Here is a 26,566-nt window from a genome sequence, read left to right as displayed (position 1 = left end):
ACAGTATTTCAGGTTTTCTCTTGCATGTCTGTTGCTATTTGTAGAAATTTACACAAGATCTCAAAGCCTTAGGCTTCCTCATAATTTCTACATGTATATGGGAAAAAAAAAAAAACTGGGAAAGCATAGTGTGGGTAGGCATTTTATTTCCAGATTTTTTTCAGTTCTGATTGATCACTAGAAAAAATAAACATGTGACAGTTCTCTTTTATGCTTTTCACAATCTTTTTCTTGTTGCCTGCAACTGAGACCTTATCAGCCCTCTACACAGGCATTTTGGACTGACCAAGGTCTTTGCTTTTTCAGTCTTAGTTGCATAGCAGCTGCCTCAGAGTATCTGCTCTGTGGTGACAGTGGTTCCAAAGTCAGTATCATGCCATAGGGAATGTATATCTTGAGGCAGTATAACAGATAGTGGAATGCTGAAAAAGGCAAAACTGTTTTCCCTCCAAATCATAATTAGCACCTTCAGGGGAAATCTTATCTTATTTCATATTGGCATATTTTTATGTTTATATTTATTTTTACAAATATGATTGCAAAGGGTTATTTCTTGCTCTGAGATTCTTTGATGAAAGATGCTATAGATGTGTGGAATACTTACATAAAGGGTTGTGCTATTCATTTACTTCTATTGCTGTGTGGAACTCAGATCAAAACTGCATGTATTCAGCAAGGGAGTTATGCACATGCATAACTTAAATGATGTAAATAGTTGACTATCAAATATCAAAGATTGCTTACATGCCTCATATTCAGTGTGCATAGAGTCACCTATAGATCAGATCCCTAAGGGGAATTCTAAGTGCTATTGCCTTCATACACAGTTCTGCAAGATATTTCTGATGTATGTTCTTGATTTTTGACAAAATGATGTAATGAGTTGTAAATTTTAGTTAATGAGACAGAAGTGTTCCATGATTTTCAGTTTCTTAATAGTTGAAGTGTAAATAGAGAACATGAATGCTACAAATGTAAAGTAAGTGTGGTATCTGAACACAATGGAGTGTTTTCATACTTGCATGTCATTGTAGGTAAGTGTTGAAAAACGTATGTTGAGTTTCACCTGTTTTATCATGTGTGTTTTATGTCATACCTTTGGCATTGTTTTACATGGTTCTGGTAGATAAATTTCTTCCAGAGTCTATTAAGACTTGACACACAGAAGAAGCATCTTGCTTATGTCCTGTGCATGTGCTAGAGAAAAAAAATGACAAAGATTTCATTTGATGTTTGACACACATTTTAGAGCTTCACCCTAAAATGTTATATTCACCCTGGAGTGTTTACACATTCTCTACTCAATAATCCTGTAGGCTATTTCTCTGGGGTATGAAAGGTTAGTTCAAGAGCTAATGAGTATTTTGTGTACACAAAGTAAAAGAATTTAAAGATAAGAGAATTACCCCTTAGTATCTAATCCAATAATTCATGACAGTCCCTGAATGCAAAAGTTTTTGTGAAATTCAGAAAGATTAAAGACTTTAAGGAAGTCTGCTACTGCTTTGGGGAGTGCTTTGGCAAGTAGGTGATGAGGTGGAGTCCTCATGTAATTTTTCATTAAAATGGTTGACTAGTCTTAAACACTTTGCTCCAGGATGGTCTTCTTAGGTTCTAGGTACATTGGTCAGACATTAAGTAATGCTCAGGTTGGGTAGGCCTGTCTGCTCAGCTTTAACATCACCATTTATTGTGCTGGTTTATAGGAGTTGTGGTTCAGGGTGTTTGAGTGTCAGAGTTTATTGTAGGTGACCCTAACAAAGATTAATTCATCGAAGTTGAGGACAGAAATCCCTGAGGCTGTTTTCCACTATCACTGTGACTTAACAGCAGGCACCAGCCATTACGCTAGAGCCCTATCATCTCAGTAAAAGCAAGAAATGTTAGTTTATTCTTTTTTGACAGGCATCCAATTGTGACTGGAGAAACACCTACCTCTGAGGAAAGACTAATGGTGGTTCCCTTTTCCCAAAATGACTCAAAGACGAGATAGTCTATGAACTTGTTAAATATGTGGTATTAAGCCACGGATGCCAGTGATACAGAATGATGCAGTGAAACATTAGAGAATACTTAAGAGATTAATTTGGGTTTGGAATAGAGTTGGGATTTTCACTCCCCTAAATTTTTGTTTTAATTTTGGTGTGTGCGTATTACCATGCCATGTTTTATTGCTTTAATGTGTTATGTGTTACCTCCATGAAATGTTTGTGATGGAATTTGAAACAATTCACTAAACTTAAAGTGATGGAGAGAATCAAATAACACCAATGAATATTTTTAGATTTGGTATGAATAGGAGTATAAGCTCTACTTGTTATTACTACACTGAAAGTATTGCTTCTGCATCTCTTGTCATGCTAATAATAGTCCTTACTCTTAGAAGTCTAGGAATGTTAGTCATTAGTCCCGTGTCTGAAGAACATAGATGAACTCAGTTTGCCAGAGTTCATATAGGAGGGATTCCATCCATATAAGTTTTTACTGAAGTGAAGACTCGTCCTAGCTATACCATCAGGGGCTGAAATTGCAGCAGGTAAGAAAAGATATTATCCAACACAAAAATTGGACATTTTCATTGTGGATGTATATGGTACACGCATGGTAAACTAAACAATCATGTGGAGCTAGTTCATTTTTCTCCTCTTCTTTTGAATTTTTAATGTTACATTCTAACCTTTTTGGTGGTTTGTAAGGGAAGTACCTTAAAACGCAGCCTACCTTGTGGAAAGGTTTGTGAATATTTTGTTTTTCTAAACAGTTGCTTTATAGTGAATAAAACCTGCAGGATGCTACTCCCTAAAAATAGTAGTCCTGTGCTAACCTTTTGCCTCATTCTTTGCTGGCTTGTCTGGTTCTAGCATGAAAATGTTAGATTGGAAAGGATCAGTCCTTTGATCCGGTTTAGTTTTTAGAAAAATCAAGGTTACAGATTTTTTCCAACTGCAACATTGTGGCTACCTGTCATCCAGCAATTATATAGAGACAGCCTGTTTAACATATACCACTGAGCAACCATCAAAGGTTAACCATTTTCCAACATACTAATCTAGCTGGATGTAAACCAACTACCTAAGGAAAAATTCTCTGTATCCTGTTACTGTTTTTCTGAGTAATGCAGTCCAACTCATCTTACTTTAAAAATTCTTCCTGACACGCACCTGTGCCCGTACACTTGTGTTTCCACATACATTGTTTTCTTTGGTATGAGCACTTCAGAAAATGGATTAAGTAATGCATCCTTTTCTTTTGTGTGTGTGTGTTGGTAAGAGAATTGTGGGACAAGTAACCTAACTACTGGAAAGAAAAGTTTGGTCATTGAGACACCATGTGAAAAAGGATTTAGATTCTGTCAGAGCCAGAAGTTTGAAAGTGAAGGGCAGAAGCAGGCAGATTTGCAAGGGGCTGCAGTATTTGAGTAGAAAGTACTGTATTCTTAAATTAAGATTCAGACCGTGGCTTGAATGGTCTGTCTAATGAGGGCTTTTATTGAAGAAGTATGCAAAAAAAGTATTTAATTAAGCAAATAAAAATGGAAATTATCTTAATATTTACTTTATTCTTGGCAAAGGATCTTGCAAACATTTTTTTCTGGCAGAATTGTCAAGATTCATAACTGATTACAAGAAGTTCAAAAGAAAATACCAGGACAATAGTTGCAGAGCACCTAAAAGAAATTTTATGGATAACTCACCACCTGTTTTCTTAGTGGTCTTGCTCACAAAATCAGATTACTGTAATTTTATAGGGGTAGCACTGAGAGGGAATCTACTGATAGATTTTATGTAGATTGTAAGCAGGATTTTGAGCAAAATTCTTCAACAAGGATGTCCAGATGTGTGGTAGACCTATCGCTTTCTAAGAAGCCTGTATGCAAACCTTTTCAGCTTAGGCAGTATTCTTTTTCCTCAGAAAGAGGAGGCTGTTTCACTCACCAGAAGATACAACCAATGTGGTGACACATGAGTTGCTGTGAAGAAGTCAGATTCTGGTCTCCCTGACTTGCCCTTGTTCATTATGGAATGTGTGGATGGTACAGACACGCTGTGCTGTACATTCTTCGCTTTGCATGGGAAAAGAAGGGAAAAGACAGTCAGAAATGGTTATCTACCATGAGAATGTAGACTTGGCAATCTGTTAAATCCCAAAGATAGCATGTGCATTGGCTGATGTTTGGCTTGGCAATCTGCAGACACAACAAACCTTTTGAAGTCTCATGAGAAGTTGTGATGATTCTTCAGGAAGTTGAAAATGAAGGACTTGCAGCATATGCTGTCCTCCACGTGTCATCTTGTTTCATTTTTTTGATCCATTTTTTCTGTTTTCTCCTCTTCTAGACACACCCAGATTCAGACATTTCAGTATCTAAACCTGAAAGATGCAATGCAGCAATACAACCTGTTGCCTGTTCTGGCTACCATGCTAAAAATTGCAATAAAAATGTACAAAAGCAAAAGTTTCAGCAGGCTTTTTCAGTAGAAAAAAAAGGTAAATGATCCTTGCTAAAACCAAAATTTGTGCAGCTTTACATTTTAGAAATACTCAGACCTCTGTTCTCCATCCCACCTTAATGGCCATAGGGAATCTAAAAGAACTTTCTTCAGCCCATGCAAAAAATAAATGAATAAATAAATAAGTAAATAAATAAAACAATAATGTAACAAGCAACAGATGTTTAAACTTGCTTCAGCTGCAATTAAAACAAAGTCTTTGTGCTACAGAGTCTGTTTTAAAGCTCTGCATAGTCCCTCCATTTCACAGTGGCTGTTCTTGTGGTAGAGCTAGATGAATACTTTTCTCCTTAGGCCCTCTCCCTCAACTCTCCACTGTTTCATATAAAAGAACTTTAATGAATGTGCCTGGTTAGCTTTTATTTAGCCCACCAAAGCATCGAACTTCACAGACTGGTTTATGCTTTTACTAAGTTTCTTTGCAATTTCCTCACTAAGTCACTTCTCACTGGGGCTAACAAAACAAATAAAATGTGGAACTCCTAGGTCAAGTCAGAGCATGACTTTTTCTCTTAGTAGTCAAAACTAAAAAATAATGCATCCATTCATTCTAAAAATAAGATTTAAAATATTTCTGTATCAAAAAGCAAGTGTGCTGGAGGAAGTATAGTTCACAACAGGTAAGGGTTTAAACAATAATACCCTATTGTACAACTACTAAAATAGGGCAGGGGACAAGAATAGACAAAGTGTTCAACAAAACATTTTTAGGTGATTTAATACCTTTTTGTTTAAGTAGATGGTAACAAGTGTCACTTTTTGACAGGAGTTGTCTTTGAGGTTTAGTAAACAGAACTTTATTATTGTTCCAGTGTGTTCTGATTTAGGCCTTATTTCCAGGGACCTGAATCTTTATTTTCCTTTACATTCATGAAGTACCATATTCTACAAACAGCTATATTAAAGTCAGGAGTCCTGATTGTCATTAAGATGTCCTCTGTATTTCTTTGTGGTTGTATAGAGGTATTAAGAAGGCCTGAACTCCAGCTAGGCAATATAACACTACCTCATTCACTACTATATGTTGTCAAACCAAAGTGAGTTAAGAAAAAACAAACTCCCAAAATGGAGTTACAGTCCAGTGTTTGTAAAGATTTTTCTCAGCAATTAGTAGAGACTAGTTATTTTCATGCTATGTACTTTGATGAGCATTAGCTAAGAATTGAGAGTATTTTCTTGTCATGGAAGAACTGAGGCAGGTCAGTGTTTGAATATTAACTCGGTGGCAGGCAACATCACTTGTAAATCACAGTTTTCTAGTGTGTCAGTCCACATAACTCATATGATGAGTGAGGTTAAAGGCTGGATGTCTTTCAGAAAGATGCATGGGCAGGCTTTCTGTTGTGGGGGTGACGTTCAGGCAAAATTAACAAATCCAGTGACAGAATGTCTGCTTAACTCATAAATCTCTAGAGAATTTTCAGTTTTAGCCTGGAGTGATGTTTATATGTATGTCAATTAAATTAAAATCAAAGCCCCTTGCCTGGCCTACGGGAAAGGAAATGCATCATGAGAACAGGATACCTTCCAACACTAAGGATTCCTTATAATTTTCCACTGAACACCTCCAGGTTAATACTGTAGCAACAAGACTCTCACAGTGGAATGTATTGAACAATCCTTTCTTGATTAATGCTGTACTTCTTCAGGAAGGATATAAAGGTCAAGGTTAGGAGAACTACAGTGATTTACTAGCAGAAATCTGTTAGGTATTTTCAAGGGTGTTATTCAAATGTCTGCTTTATTTCCAAACAAATGACTGAACTGGGATTGGGTGGTTTTGATTCCAAGGCTGCTGGAAAGGAGAGAGCAACAGATTTGTTACTAAAAAACTAATAAATAAACTTCTCAAGGGCTTTTCTAGTCTAGACTGCAAGTGTCAGGCCCTTCTGACTTCCGCACTTGGAAATGTCTTAAAGACACTATCTACCACTGCCTCTATGAAGTGTGCCTCTGAGTGCTACCATGCTATCAAAACAATCAGCATCTGGCTACATTTGTTTCTAGTGGTATCTAATGAAAATTGATTTCCATTCATTATAAAACAATTTACCCCTTAGTTGGGGACAGTTTTCATCAACTTGAAAGTAATGAAATAATGATGACACATTAACAGATTCTGATTTATTCACTTTTAGTTTTCTAAACAGGCAAGTATGAGAACTTAGAAAATTATTAGGTTCTTTTAAAGGCATTTGAAACTATTTTCAAGAAGCCCCTGGACTTAGTGATCTGCCCATATGGCATGATATTATTGAGAAAGTAACTTATATGTATTCTTAGTGTAATAAATCTAGACTATTTAGTGGTCTAATTTGTGTAAAAACTTACCTGGTCTGACTCTATATTGTACTTTTTCAAAGTATTTACATGCTTTTGTATCTATTAGGCCTATATCCTACTCACTGCAACTTTACACTTTGAATATCCTATATTATACATATACATTTATAATATCTGAATATATCCTACCCACTGAACTTTACACTTTTTCATATAAGAAGCATAGTTGGATGTACTCGTATAACGCCTTTTGTCTAGATCTTTGGATAGACCCCTGTGAGTTCACATGTAACAGGATAAAACAGAATGGAGATTGTGTAGTCCAGATTGAAGTATTCAGAGCTGGGAGATGAGTCAGTAATATTATTCCTTCAGAAAAATCAGGATTAACATATTTCTAACACTACTTTCCTGTAGATCTCCACAAAAGGCCAAAGTCATGGCCAAAGAAGAGACCATAGCTAACTTAGGTGGCACGCCAAAGTTAAGTTGCTGCTGATGGACAAAGTTCCTACTGGCTTCTCTCATGTTTCCTCAAATATGCCAGACTTAGAGATGGGCCCCATGGTCTTTCTATAGCATGTCCAGCAAAATTTCATGAAGTCATCTTAATGGAAGTATGTCAAATTATCCTCTTCAGGTAGTTTTGCATGGAAAGACCAACTAGGAGTAAAAATCGCTATTGCGAAATGCAAACCCTTATTAAATGTGCATATTGTTTCTGCAGTCAAACTTTACTGACTGTAGAAGAGTCATGAGCAGGATGTGGGGGGGGGTTCACCGTTCTTATTTCTGGGAGTCAAACAGAACAGGCAGGACGACTTTACTGATGTGAGCTATTGGCTTTGAAAATAATTTGGTTAAATTTTGGTCCATTATTTCAATCTTTTGTGCTTTATCATCTTGAAGAAGTAGTTGGAGAACAATGTAAAAATGGATACATGTTTGGCATTTGGGAATAATCTTTCCATATAAAAAGGCTTGAATGAGACTATAATGTCTGTTAAAATAGACTAAGGTATCTGTAGGTCCACTGAAGTGATATGCCTAGGAGCAACGTCATGTCACCTCTCTCCCTGCTAACTCCTTTATTCATCATCTGTCCTCTTAGGCTTAAAAGAAGCACCTTTAAGATCAGAGAATTTGAGTATAAATGGTCTCTGATCTTATCATTCTGATATTTCCACAATCACAGAATTAAACTTGAACCTACTCTGTCATTAATGTGGTTTATTTTAACTTTACCACCATGTAGATTACTTAAAATTGTGTGTGTGTGTGTGTGTGTGTGTGTGTGTAGCTCTTTCTTACATATAGCAGATTTTAAAGAGAATTCTTGAAGGTAGATTTGAGGGAAAATAAATTCATTTTATCGATAACATTTAGGATTTGATAAGTCAAGCAGTAGCAGTGATTTTCAAACAGTTCTACATTAATGACCAAGGAAGATCATTGCAAAGAACTTCACGGTGAATCTTTTGAAATTAAAATGCAAAATGGAATGAGATAAAGAGGAGGTCAAAGAGAGCTTGTGTGAGACCTGATCAGGCAAGACTTCTCTCTTCTTGTGTAATCATTTCTTTGGTGCAAATGGGTGTAAAAGTTAATAACTTAAGAACAGCAGAATCCTATGATGAAATATTGCCCATAGTATTTCAATATAGTTTGAAAGATTAAGAACAGGTGATTCATGGACTATGTATTGAAGGGTAGATTGCTTAATATGTATTTCCTGATACATTCCATAAGAATAATGTGCAGGAGTCTATTGGCTCTATGGGAAAGATTAAACTAAATGTTATTTTCACGGTTAGTATTTGACTTCATCACTAATGAAAAGAAGAAAAATGGTGATGTCTTACTACCTTGTAAAACTTCCCCAAATACACACTTTTTCTGCAGTGCCCAACTTGCAAATTGTTAAATAGGAACCTGGCTTGGGCCACTAATAAGCACCATCTGTTAAATGGCCATATAAGATTTTTACATCCAAAAAGACTCCACAGAAAGGTTGTTTTAATGTTAAATATCATGGATAGTTGTTTTTTTTAAAACCAAATAATTTTCTCCTGCTTTTTAAGAGTAAATGTGACTGATTATAATGTGTGCATTTTTGTACATAGAGCCAGACGATACAGTTTTTTAGCACTGTTTATTTTTTGGGGGGGGAAGAAACCAATGAATTTGAAAGGAAGTCATCATATCTGTCTTTTGATTGCACATTTTTAAACAAAAATAATACAGAATGGAGAATGAAAAAAACAATTTTTATGTTGCTACTTCAAAGTAACACCTAAGTCTATGAATGTTCAAAATGAAAATATATATACCATGAATGCTAAAATGTCTATTTTACATTATCTACAAAATGTATGTTCTAATCCAGCCACAAATCATAGGAAAATACTTTGATACATGAGAAAAGCTATAAACATAAGAACATTTTGGAGGGAAATAACACACATAATAGCTCATTAAATAATTACAACAACAAATAAATAGTTTTTTCAGCTTTACTTTTTGATTGCTGCCATGCATATTTTAATTTTTGGTATACTGAGATAAGAGAAAGGTCAGCATGCAAGGCAATTTTTTTTTTAGAATTAATCTGAAAGCAGATACTAGGTCTTGTATTTTTAAGCTGTTGTCACAAGTTCATAAAACATGATATAGAAGGCAATAGATGTGATAACTGTTCTCATGAAAACACACAACAAAGCATCTTTTTACAAAATAGACGTCAGTGAATATTCATGGCAAATTTTCTTTGCCTCCTTGGCTGGAGAAAATGTAAAAGTTTATAGTGTGGGTTTGGAAGGCTTGTGTTATTCCCCATGTTGAGCATTTGGAAAATCACCCAAAAAGTCCATATGCTGAGAATGCCCCTTTTGATTTTGGTCAAAGCAATAAGCATGTAGTGTCAACTGAGAACACAGCAATGGCAGACTTGTCTTTAAGCAGTCAGAACGGTAAAGCAAATGGTTACAGGTGAGTCAATTTTGGCACGAGGAGTGGAAGATGAGAGAGGAGAGAATGTCTGACTTCTAACTTGTACTATGTTTGCTTGATTTACTGGCTCTTTTCCTCTCTTTGTGGTGCTGGATAGGCTTCGCTTGAGAGGTTCCCTCAAAGTTGTGGCTGGACTCGTTGTGCTGCCTGGTGTATCGCTTGCACTTGCAGGCTGTGACCACAGTTATTTTGTAGGTTCTTATACTTCCATCCTGGCACTGAAGCTGGATCCTCTGAGTGCGAGTTTTGTCATTGACACATCTCCACTCTTGCGAGCTCCGCCTGCTCCAGTACTTGGTTCCGTAACCTCCTCCAATCCAGTTGGGGAGCAGTGGCAAAGGGAGGCATTCACCAGCACACACCAGCTCCTTCAGTGGGTTGATGCTGGTGCACTGGCCATCTGAAATGTACTTGGTAGATCTCAGTTCCCGACAGCCAACTTGTACACGATCTGCAGAATGCACAGAATAATAAACACTGAGATTCAGAATGGAGAGATTTCCTTAACCAGTCATCTTCCCATTAACAAGCTATGTTTTGCAGAAGTTAAAGTAGGCTGTAATCTTTACAGGACATCTCTTTACTGTTGTGTCCCCCAACCCAAGGGCCTGAAGTGCTGATGGTATCTCTGGGTATTACCACAGCATAAAGAAATCATAATGATATGCACTTCAGTAGCTGTGGTAGAAGAGACAATTTTATTCTCTAGCCTTCTTCTCAGGGACATACCTTTTAGAGGAGAAAAAAATGCCCCAAGGGAAGAAATGTTTCCTGCTTGTTCTCAGCCTAGGGAATTTGCTCTGTGATGTTTACAACAATTATGCTGGATCATTAGCAAGGGGGAAAATACTGCCTTGGAAACCGTTTATATGCTTTTAAATTAATTTCAAATACTGTGTTTCTTCTCATTCCAGTTATAGTAGACTGAGTCTCTCATGAGCACTGCTGCTCTGAACACATATACTGCAGAAGTGGTAAGAGCTGAAGTTACCAGGGAATGGTGCTCTGCATATAAAGTTTGAATGATTAGCATAACGATTTCAGAGTGGTCATTTTGCCCTCAGGGTAACACCGTCTATTGTATCTGTAGTAGTCTCTATGTTATATGTAACATAGAGGATCTTGCAGATTCTCTCAGGCAACTGACATAGAATCAACATGCAGAGCTTCTCATACAGGCATGTTTGTACCCGTCTGTATGTGCAGCTCTGCACCCTGCAATAAACACAACTGTTTATTTCAGTAATTACACTTTGAAATAAACGCCCACAGTGCGCTTAATTTTAATAAGCAATCTTTACTGGCTGTGCTCTCCCTCTTTCTGAAGGACAATTACAGCGCAGATTCTACACACAATGCAATTAACTAACGCCTTTAAAATAGGAGTAATTACTAGAAACATTTTAGAGTGAATCATAAAAGACTTTGAAGGTACATCTACATATCACAGCTACAGGCTGCTTCTGTTTCTACTTGGATTTTTGGAAGCAAGTTCTGAACAGAGACACTGAGTTACGATTACTTCACCCTGTCCCCTCTGTCTCAGGATGGGCAGTCAGAGGGACTGTGAATCTGCAGGCTGATCTGAGGGACTGCTTACAGGGCTGTTCTCCTGCCTGCCGTGCAGAAAAGATTCAGGCTTGCCTTCCTGCAGCTGCACTCAGGAATGTACCTGGAAGAAGCTGGTCACTGATTTGAGTTTGTCTCTCTGTCTCTTTTTATGTCTTTCCCGGCTCAGCTTTCCTTCAGTGACAGCTCACTGACAATGAATACCTACTGGGCTGCTCCAGCCATCTCATAATGACGAGTTGTTTCCTGTGCACTTAAACCCTTAGCATTCATAGAAGCTGACACACCTGGCTTAGCTGAAAGGTATCTGTGTCACTTTTTGCCTTCACTTTCCAGGGATGATACTATTTTTATCAAATTGTTGTGGGTGGGTGGGTGTGTGTTTCTCTATTTGGATTTCTTTAATTTTAAGGAGGCGGGAAGGGGAGGTAACAGACAAAGTCAGCAGAAGGTTTCCAGATCGCTATGTATCTGACATACATACATAAAACTCAGCAGGAAAAGACTAGATATAAAGAGGCAAGTTAGAGCAGAGATCATAGGTAAATTATGAGCTGATTTGTTTACTTTTGCTGGAGGTGTTAAGCAGGTAAGTGCTACAGCAGGAAGTAAAACTAAACAGCGGGCACAAAATTCAGAGTATTTTATTGCATTTGAAAAGTAGCCCAGACACCTCCCCTGCCCGCAGTGGGAGGGTGAGTTAAGAAAGCGAGGGCTTGGGAAATGCCTCTCACTCCTTTATCTTGCTTCTCTACCGGATAACCCATGAAACCCGGTGTTCCTGGATGAACCTCCCTCAGGAAGTAACCTGCCCCAGACAGCCGGTCCTACAGGACTCGCACGGGGGAGGCAGGCAGGCTGGCTGGCCGGCAGGCAGGCTCGCTCGCTCGCTCGGAGGCCGCCCGGCGAGGCAGATCCAGCCAGGAACCAGCAGCATCTTCCTTCGCCCCGGCTCCCCCGGGGCGCTGGTTCCCGATGCGCGGGGGCGGGGGGCAGAGCGCGCTGCAGCGGGGCGCCGCGGCCGCGGCCGGGGGCTCGGCTCCCCGCGGGACTTCGCTCCCGGCGCCCGGGAGGGGCGGCCGCCGCCGGAGGGCTGAGGGCTGCGGGACGCGGGGGAGGTGCTGCCGGTAGGATACTCACTGTTACGGTCGGATCCAGCGCTGGTGTAGTGCCTGCCTCCGTTCCTGGCTTGGTTCAACGTGCTGTTGCTGCTTGGGCTCGCTGCAGCAGGTTTAACAACGTGCGAATAAAGTATCTCTGTGGCATCGTTCTTGAAAGCCAAGTAGCTTTTCGTAAAGATGCAAGCTAGAAGAAAGCCGTAGAAGTGAATGGCAGGGAGAAGCATGGTTGGTTCAGGCTCTGTCTGACAGAGCTGGGTGAAATCTTTTTCTTCTGCTTCTTCTGAGTAACTCTGAAATTGCTCCTGAAGGTTTCCTTTATATATTCGGAGAGGCTTGGCATTCATTCAGGTGTAAAGTTGTGGATAGCTTCAGAATGAAAACCCACAAAAGGGGTGGGATCCCTACATGAGCCTGCGAAGACCTTTTACCAATAGGAGAGAAGACTGCAGTAAAGGAGGAGTTAGATGCACTAATTGCAGGATTCCTATTTGGGGCTTTTGAGGGTATCGGAAAACTCTTAAGACACCGCACAGCAGCATCCGGGCTGAGATCTAGAGGCTGGCAGCTTTGCCTTTCCATTCTGCATGGCCTTGCTTGCCTGGCATTTTGGTGTGGTGTGTCTAACACAGTGTAAGAAAGAGTCTCTCTTGCTCCTGTTATGCAAAGTTCTGAATGTGACTTTCAGCAAACTTGCCAGCTCTGTAAGGATGCAAAAGTTTATAGAACTTACAGAAGACCGCTAGTTACACAAATACTGTCTGCAATATACCAAGATCACTTTAAAAAAAAAAATTGTTAATAATTTAAAGCTGCCTCTAGATGCTTTAAATTATGCAGCTTTGATCAACAAGGAGCGCTGCTAGAGAAACTACTTGTTTAAGGGGAATAGTCTCTCCCTGGTGTGCAGAGTTACAAGTATGTGTTTCTGTATCACCGCGCATAAAATGTATCTCCTCTAGGCTCCTTTGTACAAACATATCCATATTCATAGCCTCTCACTATGCTCATTCACCAAACTAGTCTTTTTTAGTTTTGTACATTGCCTAGAGCATTTGTGTATTTTTAATGTATTATTTCATGTGATAAAGAAAACAAAGAGGAAAGAATAATCCTTATTTTGGCATACTATTTTACTGTCACACACTTACTTGATTTTACTTAAAATTGCATGGCCCAAATCCAAGCGCTAGTGTAAATTGTGATGTTGTCAGTAGGGCAATGCTTGTCTGCATCATAGTAAATGCTGTCTAGATTTTCATTATAAAGAAAACAACAGTGATCAACGTTGAAAGCTATAGTGTTCTAATTCAAGGGAAACTCTTTTCTTGGGGAAAAAGCACAACCATGCAGGAGGCCACATTATGTAAAGGTTAATCGCACTTACATTATTTGTAACCGAGTTGATAAGTATAGTCATCCTGGATTTTATTTGCTGTAATGGAAGCTGAAGTGGAACACAGGTCAGTTACCTTTACTGTCAGGGTCAAAAACTCAGTCATTCAGAGAAGACAACTGTGTTTCATTTTGGAAACAAGCAGACATTTGTATCAGCAGCACTTTCCTCTCGCATCACTTAGAAGGTTGTCCTGGATTTCAGCAGGAGTAAGGACAGATCCACAGTAGGTGCCAAATTGATAGCCTTTGCTTAAAAGACACAGGAAAAACAGGAGTGTTGTAAGGTGAAGTGAGTTTTACTGGCAGAGCTGTGTGTGGGGAAGTTGAGTTGATTGCCTGCATCTATTATGACTAGCCCAACCCAGTTCTGGAATAACAAGAATGTTGCAAGGCAGAGTGAGATCTTTCAGCAGAGTAATGTATGGAGGAGTGGGATCACTACTAACCCCTGACAAAGCTCCAAGTTCCACTCTCATGGAACATCTTATTTAACCACAAAAGCGAAGATGTGCATTTTACCTTCCCTTTCAAAAAAAAAGTAGAAAGCAAAAATTTCCTTAAGAAGACATGTACATTACAGACCATTAATATTTGAGCATTATTTTTCTTCAACAGCAGCTAACCAAAGGTCTGTTTTGTTGATGTTCAAGTCCTACTTCATTTTTTCTCACATTCACAGATCATACAGACCTTCACACATCTCACCTTCCCTGCAGGATAGTCTCTGTGCTGAACGGAGCCAATATAATTAAAAACACAGGACCCATTTTCCGGTTAGCCACAATTCCTGTGGATATCAGTCAGAGGACCTTTTCCTAGTAGAAAGATTTTCCCACATTAGATGAGACTTGGCAAAGTCAGAAGCTTCCTTGAGAGCTGCTTTCTTTGAAATAATGCATATAATCTTCTCACAGGAAAAATGAATGGGACCTTGGGGGTCTAGGACTGGGGCTGCAAGGAGCTTGCTAAGCCTCAACTTTTTCAGCTTTCAATGAAAGCTAAAAATCACCCCTTCAAATCTGGGCTATATGAAACCATTAAGTTTGTCACATACTTCTCTTGGTCTTGTCACTTAGAGAAGGGAGACCTCAAGACAAACTTCAAGACAAAGGACAAGTTTGGCCTTGAATTTGCCACAGGAGAGATAATATAGATTACCTCATTTTTCTGTGCACTGGACACAAAGTAGACTTCATTGTAATTTAATTTGTATTTTCCATTTTTTACAAATATTGTATGAAAATTTCATTATTTCAGTTCCTTGGTCAGTACTGTCAGCCTCCCTACTTTGAAAGGTAAGCAGGTTTCTGAGGAGTTTGTCGGTTAATTTGATTTATACTTTCTTTTGTCAAACCTAGAGCTTGCAGTGTTTCACTTTTTCTGAGTCTTCCTGAGAGAAATTAGAAGTCACATGAGGGGAAGGGATGCTGGTCAGTCAAATTTGGTTATTCTTCCTGAGCGAACTTCACAGTCAAAAGGTGTTTCTTGACGCTTAGCTCAGAATAGGTTCCTAGACATAAAACATTAGTTAGGTGATCATGATAAGTTCTCAAAGGTGAAGACTTTAAGTTACCTTTGTACCCTCCAAAATAGACTGAAACAACGTACAGTCTGTCCTTATTCTAGTCAGATTCAATGGCTTGAGTAGAACATTGCTCTGTGCTTAATCTGTAATATTGGCCATAAGGAATATATTACACAGGTCTTTGAAGTCTGTACTGGCTTCCTTTTTGCCTCTGGGCATAACTCAGGATGTTCTTATTGATCTATAAAACCCTATATGGTTTCAGTCCTAGGCAATAAATTCTCTCTCCTTTATCTTCCGTTATGACGCTTAAGATGAGCCAGGGCATACCGACTATACCTGGGTGTCTGGAGGGGGTGAATGCTCAGTGTGAAGGATCCAGGAGACTAGATTTCACTGCTCCTAAGGTTCCACGAGAGTCCTGTTCTGCTGCCTGGCATGATGTAAAGGCCATCGTTTAGTCAGATCCTTGAAAGGTGGCTGTGGGGAAGGCACAAGGAGAAACCCATTAACCAGATTAATTTAAATGCTTGTACGTGTACCCTGGGATAAAGTGCTACATTGAACTACACAATTTTTTCAACTTAACTGCTTCTTGTATCTTAACAGCCTTGCTTCTGAATGAACCTAAACACAGTGGTAAAGCCATCCATCACTCTTCAGAGAGAATGGTATCCAGAGTTATCCACACCTTAAATCTTGCTTTCTCCATTTTCTGTGACAGAAAAAAACCCACACTTCTCTCAATGGATGAAGACTAATACAAGGCATGTGTTCTGTAAAGATACCGAAAGAGAATTCCCTTCTTCATGGTCATTTATAAGTCTGTCAGGATCCCATCCTCCATGTTTCTTAGACACTATAATGATGTCCAAAGGGCAAAGTTTTGTGCCGAGTGCACACACCTGTCTAGCAGCACAAAACAGCCACAGGGAATAGAAGGGTATGCACTGACAAGTACAAATGACTGCCAGAGCGCCTTGTCTTTGCAAACCACATGATCACCAAACATGCACAAAAAAAGAAGGAATTCCAAATTTTTCATAAAACTTGGGCCTGCACAGTTTTAATAATGATATGAAAAGGCCAGAATTAGAATGAAGGCTGCATGGAAAGAAAGGTTCAAAATTTGTTCATAAATTTTTTTGTTAGTCCCAAAGAGAAGACCATTAGGGCATTGCAATTCTGACTTGTTTCCAGAGGCAGATACTTTGAGAATAAGTCAGATAAATGACTGCAAAAAAGAAACTGACATTTATTGCTTTGCACCTTAAAACATAAATGACTGTCAGGCTATTTTCTGTTAAGCAATAAGCATATTAGTAATGTACTTCAAAGCAGCATAAAATGTGATTTGGAGCGTGATAAGAGAACTTGTCTGAAAGTGAGGTGGAATTGTAATAAATGCAACTGTTGAGAACTTGTAAGCTGTTGTGCAACAAGCTAGCATAGTTTTAAAGCTCATACAGAAAACATGTTAGAGAACCGAGATACACCCCCCGCTCCCAAATTCTCAAACCAAAGATTTTTTTGAATACTGAGGTTTTTCTATACTAAACGGTACTTTTTAATTTTCTCAGGAAATTACAATTGAGAGATTAAATGAAAAACATAACATATATTCTCATTAATGAGAATGACTAATTAGTTCTGATTTATGTCTTAATCTCCCTAAGACTTCATATTACAATTTTACTTTTTTCTACTTGCTCTTATACATAATGTAGACAGAATAATTTAGGTCAGGCTGTGGCTTCAAAGGAGGCAATTTATCACTTTTATGGAAAAAGACATTAAATAGACTGAAAAGGGGGAAATATATGTTTATTTTAAAATTCTAGGAAAATTTACATTAGAGTGAAGAACTATCCATACTAATTATAAGTGCCACCTCTTCTCAAGTGTTTGCAGTAAGATTTTAAGACCAGTTTGAAGATGATGTGGCTTATTATCATCCATAACATGTTTTGTGATTTCTGTGTATGTGGAAGAAGAAAGAAGATCAAAATAGGGTTTTACTAATGAAAAAATATGAGCTTGTTTATTTGGGGTAACATTTTTGGAAACTCTTAGGTGACACTGAAATGTAACACTTCTATTTTAAAGAGATTTAGGGCAATAGAGCAGTACATACACAGACGCTGAAATCAACTGGACTTCAGTATCTACATACTTTCTAAAATGTTGCCCTAAGGAGTGAAAGTCCTATTGATTTTCAGTGAGCCAGTCACTTAAATGCTTTTGAAAATTTTACCCTCAGGTTAAAATTCTGAAACTCCTACTCAATGTTAAGCAGGCAAAGTCCCATCAACATGCCCCAGTTGCAAATAAAATAGAAACTGAGTAAAGGTTTTGAAGTCTGACTTGTTTCTTTACATGTAATTAACTGAACTTTTAATATATCACTATGTTTCAGTAAACTGCTTTGTGTTTCTAATTACGTGGTCTGAAATGATTACAGTGTATTTAAAAAATGCACACTCTACAACAAATCAGCTAAGAAAATCTGGCATAGTGTCAGGATTTCCTAGGCAAACACTTGCCAAACCTGTTGTTAGATCCAAAGTCATAATTTAAAAACAAGCCTAGAAGGTATCTGGAAGAAGATCCCTCTTTCCTTCCTTCTGCTCTATCTCCCACTCCCTGACAAGGAAATCACTTTACCTTATCAAAACAGGACAGTTACTGAAATTTGTCTCCTGGTAAGAAACCTATCCCTGCTACACTCGGATTTTACATTTGGCTAATGCATATTCTTGTTAAAGAAAAAAGTTTCCTTCACCAAGAATGTTAGTGTCCAAATTCTTCAATCAGATAAACACGCACAACTCCCTACTGAAATTAAGGAAGTACCTGAGGGCAAAACCTGGCCCCAAATTAGAATTTTAATAAGTGTAATACTTCGTAATCCTTTCCCTGCCAAGAGACAGAAATGGCCCATCCTGCACAACAAATTCACAGACTTTACCATGTACTCAGTAGCAGGGTTTCACTTAGAACTCATGAACCAGAATATAATTGAACAAAATGTGTACATCTTAGTTTATTAAAATTAATCCATCCAATATTATACTTCATTTGTACAGTACTGAAAATCTACTATTTGCACATGTAGGATCTGCTGTAATCCAGCAGATGTTTCCACATTATCACCCCAAACACAGTTTTAAACACTTGGAACATTAATTAAAATGGAGATCTGTCTCTCAAAGAACTTATATGCATATCTTCATGCATTGGTTTTTACTGTCAGCTACTGATATTCCTTCCTATCGGAAGTTAGTTTCAGTTGCCTGGTTCTCTTTAAGTCCCAAACTGTTTCATGCAATCAATGAATGAGTCAGGCTGAATGAAATTAAGACACAGAACCAAGTATCACCTGCCTACGCAGGCACTACAGCCCATTCCAGACTTCCTTTCCAGCAATTTTAATTACCTTGAATTCACATGTAAAAGAAAATGTAACAGGAAGAGCTGATAGATCTCCTCACTGGAATGCTCTAGGATCTCTTTTAAAACAATAAAATTACATTTTTACTAAACTAAGGCTTAGTAAATTTACTATGACTACAGTACAGCCTTAACTAATAAAATGGCATAATGCACACCAAGAGTCAAGTTCCTAAAATCTTAGGGCTAAGTGCTTAACAGTTTTTTAGGCATTGTTACAGTGAGAACATTATGTTGTTGCTGTTGACTTATGTATACAAATATATTAATTAGAACACATGCACACTCAGTTTGGCTAAGAGCATGAAAAATGCTATTGCCATGAAGTTGAGAGGTGGGAATGAATTTTCAGTACATTCCACCCATTCCCCAGGTTGTATGTAAAATTTAATATTAAAACATTTCAGGAAAGGACAAAGAATGGAAATTCTTTGCAGTAGTAGGTGTCAAGATTTTGAAATATTTTCTTTAGTCCAAGTAAGAAAAAATCCTCACATTCTGAGATGCCTGAGAAACAATTTCAGAGAAAAAAGAAATTCTAACCAGATATTACTATTTTGATTTTTCTTTGAGTAATCTTGACTTTTAATAATGGTGGTTCAACAACATCAGGATAATCCCTGCCTTAAGCATGACATTAGGTTTTAAAGGATTATTTGTCTTATCTGAGCTTAGAAGTCTTGCAGTATACCTTTATGGTAATAAACAAATATTAGCTGTACTTGCTTAACCACAGAGTTTTAAGCAAAACCATCCTCTAGCCTGAAGTGCAGTGGGATTTCAGTCTTCAGCTACTGCTCTATGTATCTATATGATCACAACAGATTAGCATTTAGAATTAAAATGTAGTTAAAGTAATATGGTTACAAAACAACTTAATGAGGCCACTGTCAGCAGAGATAATCAGCAATGATGAAATTTAAACTACTGTTTCTCCAAAGATTAAACTTTGTCCATACTGTTCATAACTGGCTGTAACAGTAGTTCTGGTCACTATTGCACCTGACATCAGTGTCCAGATACTGAATAAGCTCCATAATGAACATGTGTTACACCATTTTCAAAACCTTGTCACTATTTATGTCTGTAATCATCAGGCAATAAAGGCATTCTTTTCCAATGTAAAACATAGTTGTTGTGAGAGACGTTTGTTTGGGGATTTCAGTCCTAAGTCTATTTGGAATTACAAACTGGTTTAGTTGACATATAAACAGTACTCAAGAAAAGAAATGTCAGAACATTCTGTTTGTTCACTTGGCCTTTCTGCAATTCTTCAAAGCTTTTTGCAGGGTTGCTTTTCTAAAATGTATCCTAACATGGAAACACTATACAAATAAAGCTTTCATAACTGTCAACATCTGAATTTGTTTTTCAGGGTGAGTATTTCCAATAAATTTTCACTCTGAGGAAAAACAGAATACTGGCCTTCCTTCTGGTAGTTTCCATCTAAAATACAGCTCTCATCTCACACATTTGCGCCTGCCTTATTAGAACAACATAACAATTATTACTGTAAATGGAAAATCCTGCAGGTGAAAATCCCTGGCATGATTATTCCATCATGATAAACAGATTGGCCTCCTGTAAATCCAGGAGATACATGATTTCTTTTTAAGGTTGGATTACCAAGCCACCTTTGTATGAATAGCCAGTAAGAGATGATGTTTTGCATAATTTTTGGTTTTCTCTTGACTTGCTACCTTTGTTACTTGTTGAGAGGGTAACATCATGAAAATCTTACCTTCCAGCTTCCCTTCAGAGTCTTGCATCACAGATGCTCATTTCCATCCACCTATTGTGTAGCCGAACAGGACTAATGTCCCACATCGACTCCCTCCTTTATTTTTTCCATTGCAAACTCTGGCAAGCTGTTGGAGCATTAAGAGATACCTATGATAATGACTGCCTGGCATTTCCATGTCTGTCCACCTGGTTCCTCTGTGCAGGAAGCACCTTTAGCAACCAACAAAGGAGACAGAGGATTGGGAGGGTATCTCTCCAGGTATTTTTGCAGAGTTGAAGCTTCAAGAGAGAAAAAGCATTTGAGGTACTTATTAAGGCTGCATACTTCCACAATGTCAGAAAAAGCCAGTAGATCAGGCAGGTCCAGGAGGCAATCTGGGGACAAATTCTGTAAAACAGGTATTCTGAAGAGATTCTGTTAACTAGTAATTAGCAATGCATTTCACACCCACTTATGTAAAAAAATAGCAGAAAATAATTTTAGTTGTGTCTATAACAGATGAAAGTACCTGTTGCTGTAGAGCTCCTTACAACAGTAAAGAACCATATCTGTGAGGGGGTTGGGGTTTTTTAAATAACTTAAAGGAAAATTACTTTAAAACTTCTTATATATGCACAAGAAATTATAACATAAATTATGTTTTATAGTTGTAGGGAACGTCAGTAAATGCTATTATATCCCAAATGTCTACATGAACTTGTTGGTTGTGCCCACTCTAGACTATATCCAGTTTTACATTTGCTTCTTACTTGAACTGTACTCCATTTACATATGTAGCATGTTCGAAATTGTGCATAGAATAGATATATTGTGCTCCTTCTAATAAATAGTATGGAGAACATCAAAGAGGGATATCTTACTCAAAATAAAATATTTTGTTCTGGGCAACCCAATACATAATTCTTGTCAACACCCAGTATCATTGTAAGGTCTGTTAAAAAAGCACTAAAACTGAACTACTGGAACTAATTTACTCAATAAGAGTTTAATGGCTTTCTCTATTCTTAAGTGAAGTGAGGAAAGTGGTTATTTTATTACTATTCATTTAGACAACAAGTATAAACAAAAAATGAATGGAATTGATGGTTACTAAGGACAGAGGTATATATGGCCGCAAAATACTTCATTTTATTTTACATTCTAGAAAACACTTACTGTCAAGAATAAACTGCTTAGAGATAGATCAACTGGTTTATAAATTGTCAGAAGGAAGAGCCATGCATGCTTTTTGCTGCGGCATTAACTTTCTTTAAGGGTCCAAGTCCAACCTTATTGAAGTCAATAGAAACCCTTCAATTGTCTTAAAGGGAGTTGGGTTTAGAGCCTGGGTGCAGTAAATCAGCAAGAGACTAGCTGGCAGTGTTCCGATAATCTGTGCTCATGGCGTGCACATCAAAATAACTTAAAACATCTGTCCAGTAGGTGGCATATGAGATCTCATAGTCCAAAATGTAAATAAAGCAATGGCATTTCACCACCAACACAGGAAAATTGTATTTCACCGGTTAGGTCTAAAAGGGCAAGAAGAACTATAACTGTCTATATGTGGCAACCGAAGTGGCCTTTTTATTAGCTTTTATTTAATTAGCATTATTAAATTCACATTTACATATTAAAAAGAATTCATCATATTTATGAATAGCATGGTTATAAAAATACTTGTTTTATCCAGGTTGTTAAAAATAGTTTACATTTTTCAGTTTTTCCATTACTTAATGTTTATTACTAATGTTGGCACACTTGAGCTTATTATGTGGTGTCAGTTCTTCCCAAGTCCTTGTTCTAAACATCCAAGGGAGGACTTTTTCTCATTCTTCCTGACATAAATTTAGTCTGCTTAGAGTTTATTAGCGAATGAATCATTCGCTAGAAGCCCCCTTCCCCTCCTATACACATTACTTCCTATGGACATTCAGCACAGAGACTCCAGTTTCAACCTCATGCCACATGCAGCAATGCCACTGTAAGAAATCTGGGATTGTCCTTGAAAGGGAGGCTTGGGAATCCTCCATTTCCATTCAAGTCCTCTTTGTATCACTAACTGCTCTTTATTTTCATACAGTAGGTAATGTATCAGTGACTTAATACCACATCACCACATAAGACTAAGCACCACTTTGTGAAACTACAATACCTGAAAGAACTTGAAAATATTTTAATTATCCCACACACAAAGATTAAAGGAAGGAAGACAGTCCCAAGAATACAGAGGCTGCTTAATGTAATCATATTTCAGGATTACTCTTGTTTATTAAGGTCCTTTTTGGCTAGGGATGTTGCAGAGGATTGAAGTCGCTCATTGTTTGCCTTATTACCTTCAGCAAAACACCTGAGGAGCAGGAACACTAAGTTTGCTCTCCAAATCTAGCCTTCAGCTTTGTGGCGCACATAATCTTTGCATGGTAAAAGTTCAGGCTGTATCCTGAACCCTAATTGGTTTGGGCTCCAGCATCAAAAGTTGGCGGTGTACTTGAAAATATCTCATTAATCTAATCTCGTGATTTTGGGGCCATTACAATGTTTTTTATGTCTAGGATTTGCATCTATACTGTCAAGCATGTGTGGATCTCAGAATACTCTCAAGACCTAACTCTCTCATAATTCACACCACAAACCCTTAAACTAATACCAAGGCGTTACTTTAGCATGAGTGCCAGGAGGTGGAAAAACTCTTGCTATACTCAGAAACACTGATTATACTCAGTGGCTTTGTGTGGGCCAAGCTTTTGTTCAGGCAGTCTGCCTGGCCTGCACCCAGGCAAAATCAATCATAGTAATGGTTCATCAGCTAGTACTGCGAGGTTGTTTTTCTTTATAGCAGTGTAGATTATTTAAATCCAAGCTGTGAGTGGGCTACGTACAGAATCATAGATGGAAAATTTGTGGGACATGTGGCTTAGTGTGCGCATGTGTGCAGTCAAACTTACTTTTCAGTTTGTAGTCTAGACATGGCCTTATGGCTTGGATTTGGAAATACTGAACCTCACACAGATGAAAGTAGGGTTTAATACCCTAAGGCAGATGGGTTAGAATGTGGAGAAAACCTAATAATGCAGGTTACTTTAAAGTCTGCAGTATGACTGTGGTCAGTCCCGCACTTTTACATGGGGAGGGGGGAATTTCATCTCATCAAAATTTGGCAGGTACAATTCAAGATAAATAGTTTGAATCTCTAGTGACTGTGGTTTGGGAACAAAATTAAGCTTCTAATAGATTTCTGTAAATTTTCTTTCCGAATGTTCTGCTAAATGCAACTTCTCTCTTGGAGGCAGCTGTAATAATACAGTATTTTACATTTATAAAGTGCTGAAAATTCCCAACAGACCTTGCAAACTACATTCATTCAAAATCACCTAAATGTGACTAAACTGCATGGGGACCAACAACCAAACATGAAGGCAAAACACATACCTTGGACCATGGAAGTTTTGGCCAAGAACACTAGAGTAAAACTCTACCACTATTGAAAGAATAATCCCTTTTTTTTATCTACATGAAATGTCCAGGACCCTGGATTTTTCAGAACACTCAGTTGATTGTAAAATTTACCAGCCCACCAAGTACCTGGGAAGGTAGAAACAGTGAAATGATTTGGTTGGGACTGGAACAGTAATAGCCAGAGTGTCTTAAAACTAATGCTTAGAGTGTTAGGCTTTCCTTGCCAGATGTATCTGGATATTAGCTTCAGCTCCCTATGTTTTGCATGCAGATGGGACAGTTGTTGGGTGCAAAGCCCTAACAAGGCTGCAGACAAGCAAAAGCACTTCCCTGCAAGAGGGTGATGAACTGAACGTTACTAGCGATCGTTTTCCTGACTAGTATGGTCTGTTAAAAATAAAAAATACTAAACAGAGCAGTAATTTAGAAAGGAAAGAAGTACTGCATGCAAGCAACTAGTGCACGTAATACTATGGAGCAAATGTATATGCTAAGATCATGAGCTTTTTCATTACAGTGGAAATAAAATGGAGGATATAGTGAGTGCTCATTTTGTTAGCTTACGAAACTGTCATATAGCATTATATTTTGGCATCAAGCATGTTGAAAGATTAAAAATGCTCAATTCAAGTTGGAACTCAAATGTCTACTTTTTAAAAGAAAGAAGTGTCATGGAGTTCAACTGAAATTGTGTGTAGGTGAGGCAAGATCTAGCTTGCTGAAGGGTAGCTGCACCATTCGCTGATATGCTGTTAGTTGAGGTTGGAAAAGTAATGGATTTAGTATGTGGCATCAGAAATATTAAATCATGTTGGAACTTCATTTTTGTACATTGAGACAAAATTCTCAACAAAATAAAAATGTATTTCACCAGAAGAAACAGATTACACTGATTCTTGTTTTACATACTCCATGCTACCCCACTCCTGCCAAAAGTCCAGTCCTTATCCAAGAATTTTAAGTAAATTATCAATAGAACAGTTATGGACAAAGCACAACTCATATGGTACAGATAATAGACATGTATATAAAACATTTTTAAACATAAATTTTCTTTTTCCCTTTCTAATTGTAAACTATAATCTACATACTTTCCTTTTTTGGGTGTAAGTTTTTGGAAGAATGATCTTAAAATTGGACCATTTTAATTTTGAAAGAAAGTAATGATAGCAATTGATGTAGTTTCCCGGGACCTATTCATTAAAATTGCTTTTTTTCTTTTCCACACATGGTCTACTGGCCAAGTTGTGTGTTGTTCTGTGCCACAGGCTGTGAAGTCTTTTATACAGTATTTCTTTGTTTCAAGGATAACTTTAGAAAAACAAAAAAAAAATACTCTATTTCTTTTTAAGTGTATGGAACGCAAAGCAAATGCTTCTTGTTTCTGAGACTGAATTTGCAGGAGAAACATGAAAAAAAGGAAAAATGATTTTGGCTGAAGTCTTTAAGAGCCAAAGAAAATCAGCTGTCCACTTCAGTTGGTTCATGAGAATGGTTTAGTTTCCATAAGCTTTACATTTGTCTGAAAAAGATAGCCACTAAAGCAAGGCACTATTTTTCATCACAGCCCAAGGATCTGAGACCATGGAAGTCACAAAAAAATATGCAGATTATTCATTCTAAAGGCTACAGATATGGCAAAACATTTGACATATACATTAAAAGTATTTAAATGTTACTTGTTACTCTTTTTTTAAATGGAAGAGTAAATAGAGCATGGATCCAATTTCACTGCATTTCCCACAGCTTTTTTAATATTGGAAGGCCAGGGGAGGTTGCTAAATGATTATACACAATACATCCAATATTATTTTTTTTTTCTACTGAACTTCATAACCTGTATTTGACTAAAGAATGTATTTCAGAAAGCCAGTGAAATGTGAAGGAAGATTTCAGCCGATGCAGAGTCCATCTCTTCTGCTGATTTGGACATTCACTCTTGCTATGAAGAATGTATGTCTTATCTGTAGCCTGAAGGTCTGGGCTTTCATTTTTTGGCCACAAAAAGATTTCCCATCTATAATACTACCCAGTACTATCTCTTGTAAAGGTACAGGCACACTAGGTTTCAGTAATCTCTCGGTCTTCTTTTATTTCTCTCTTATTTATCACTGTTCAGTCTCTCAGACAGCTAACAAGCTACTCAGCTGAACACAAAGGAGTTATTTTTGTCTCTAAGAATACAGCGTGAGGCCTACTACATACAGAGTACAAAACATCAAGGCATTCATGACAAAAATCTAATTTAAGAACAGTGCTGTCAAATTCTCAGCAGTATCAAAGTGAAGAATACCTTGATAAAAACAGTTATATGTGTCCCCACCTTTTACAAGCTTTGCTTCATCATGCAAATAAATACTCTTGGAAAATTAATTAATTGAGGTGGACCCCCCTTGCCCTTGTTTTTTTGACGTATAAAGATCATGTAACAAGAAGTGTGCCTGTTTCAGGCTGGTTGATGATTTTTCATTGGATGATGGCTATTTGTACCTCTGCACAGTCCAATTAGACACTCTCTCTA

The 26,566-nt window shown here is 37.7% G+C and overlaps 1 protein-coding gene and 1 long non-coding RNA gene across 2 annotated transcripts in view; one reads left to right on the top strand and one right to left on the bottom strand.

Annotated features, from left to right (window-relative positions):
* Nucleotides 1–26,566, top strand: part of LOC130147564 (uncharacterized) — a 46,178-nt gene that overhangs the window by 4,397 nt on the left and 15,215 nt on the right. The gene's annotated exons all lie outside the window — the stretch shown is intronic.
* SOSTDC1 (sclerostin domain containing 1) lies at nucleotides 8,964–12,902 on the bottom strand. Its single transcript, XM_056334916.1, has 2 exons — nucleotides 12,513–12,902; nucleotides 8,964–10,254 (listed from the first exon to the last, which is right to left on the bottom strand). The coding sequence occupies exons 1-2, from the start codon at nucleotides 12,835–12,837 to the stop codon at nucleotides 9,839–9,841; spliced, it is 741 nt and encodes a 246-aa protein (XP_056190891.1). The 5' UTR covers nucleotides 12,838–12,902; the 3' UTR covers nucleotides 8,964–9,838.

Source organism: Falco biarmicus, chromosome 4 (genome assembly GCF_023638135.1).
Source record: "Falco biarmicus isolate bFalBia1 chromosome 4, bFalBia1.pri, whole genome shotgun sequence".
Lineage (NCBI taxonomy): Eukaryota > Metazoa > Chordata > Aves > Falconiformes > Falconidae > Falco > Falco biarmicus.
This window is presented reverse-complemented; position numbering and strand designations above follow the sequence as displayed.

Coding starts and splice junctions, on each gene's coding strand:
- SOSTDC1 (XM_056334916.1), bottom strand. CDS start 12,837: ATGAATGCCAAGCCTCTCCGAATATATAAAGGAAACCTTCAGGAGCAA. Junction 10,255..12,512: donor CGCTGGATCCGACCGTAACA/GTGAGTATCCTA, acceptor TGCATTCTGCAG/ATCGTGTACAAGTTGGCTGT.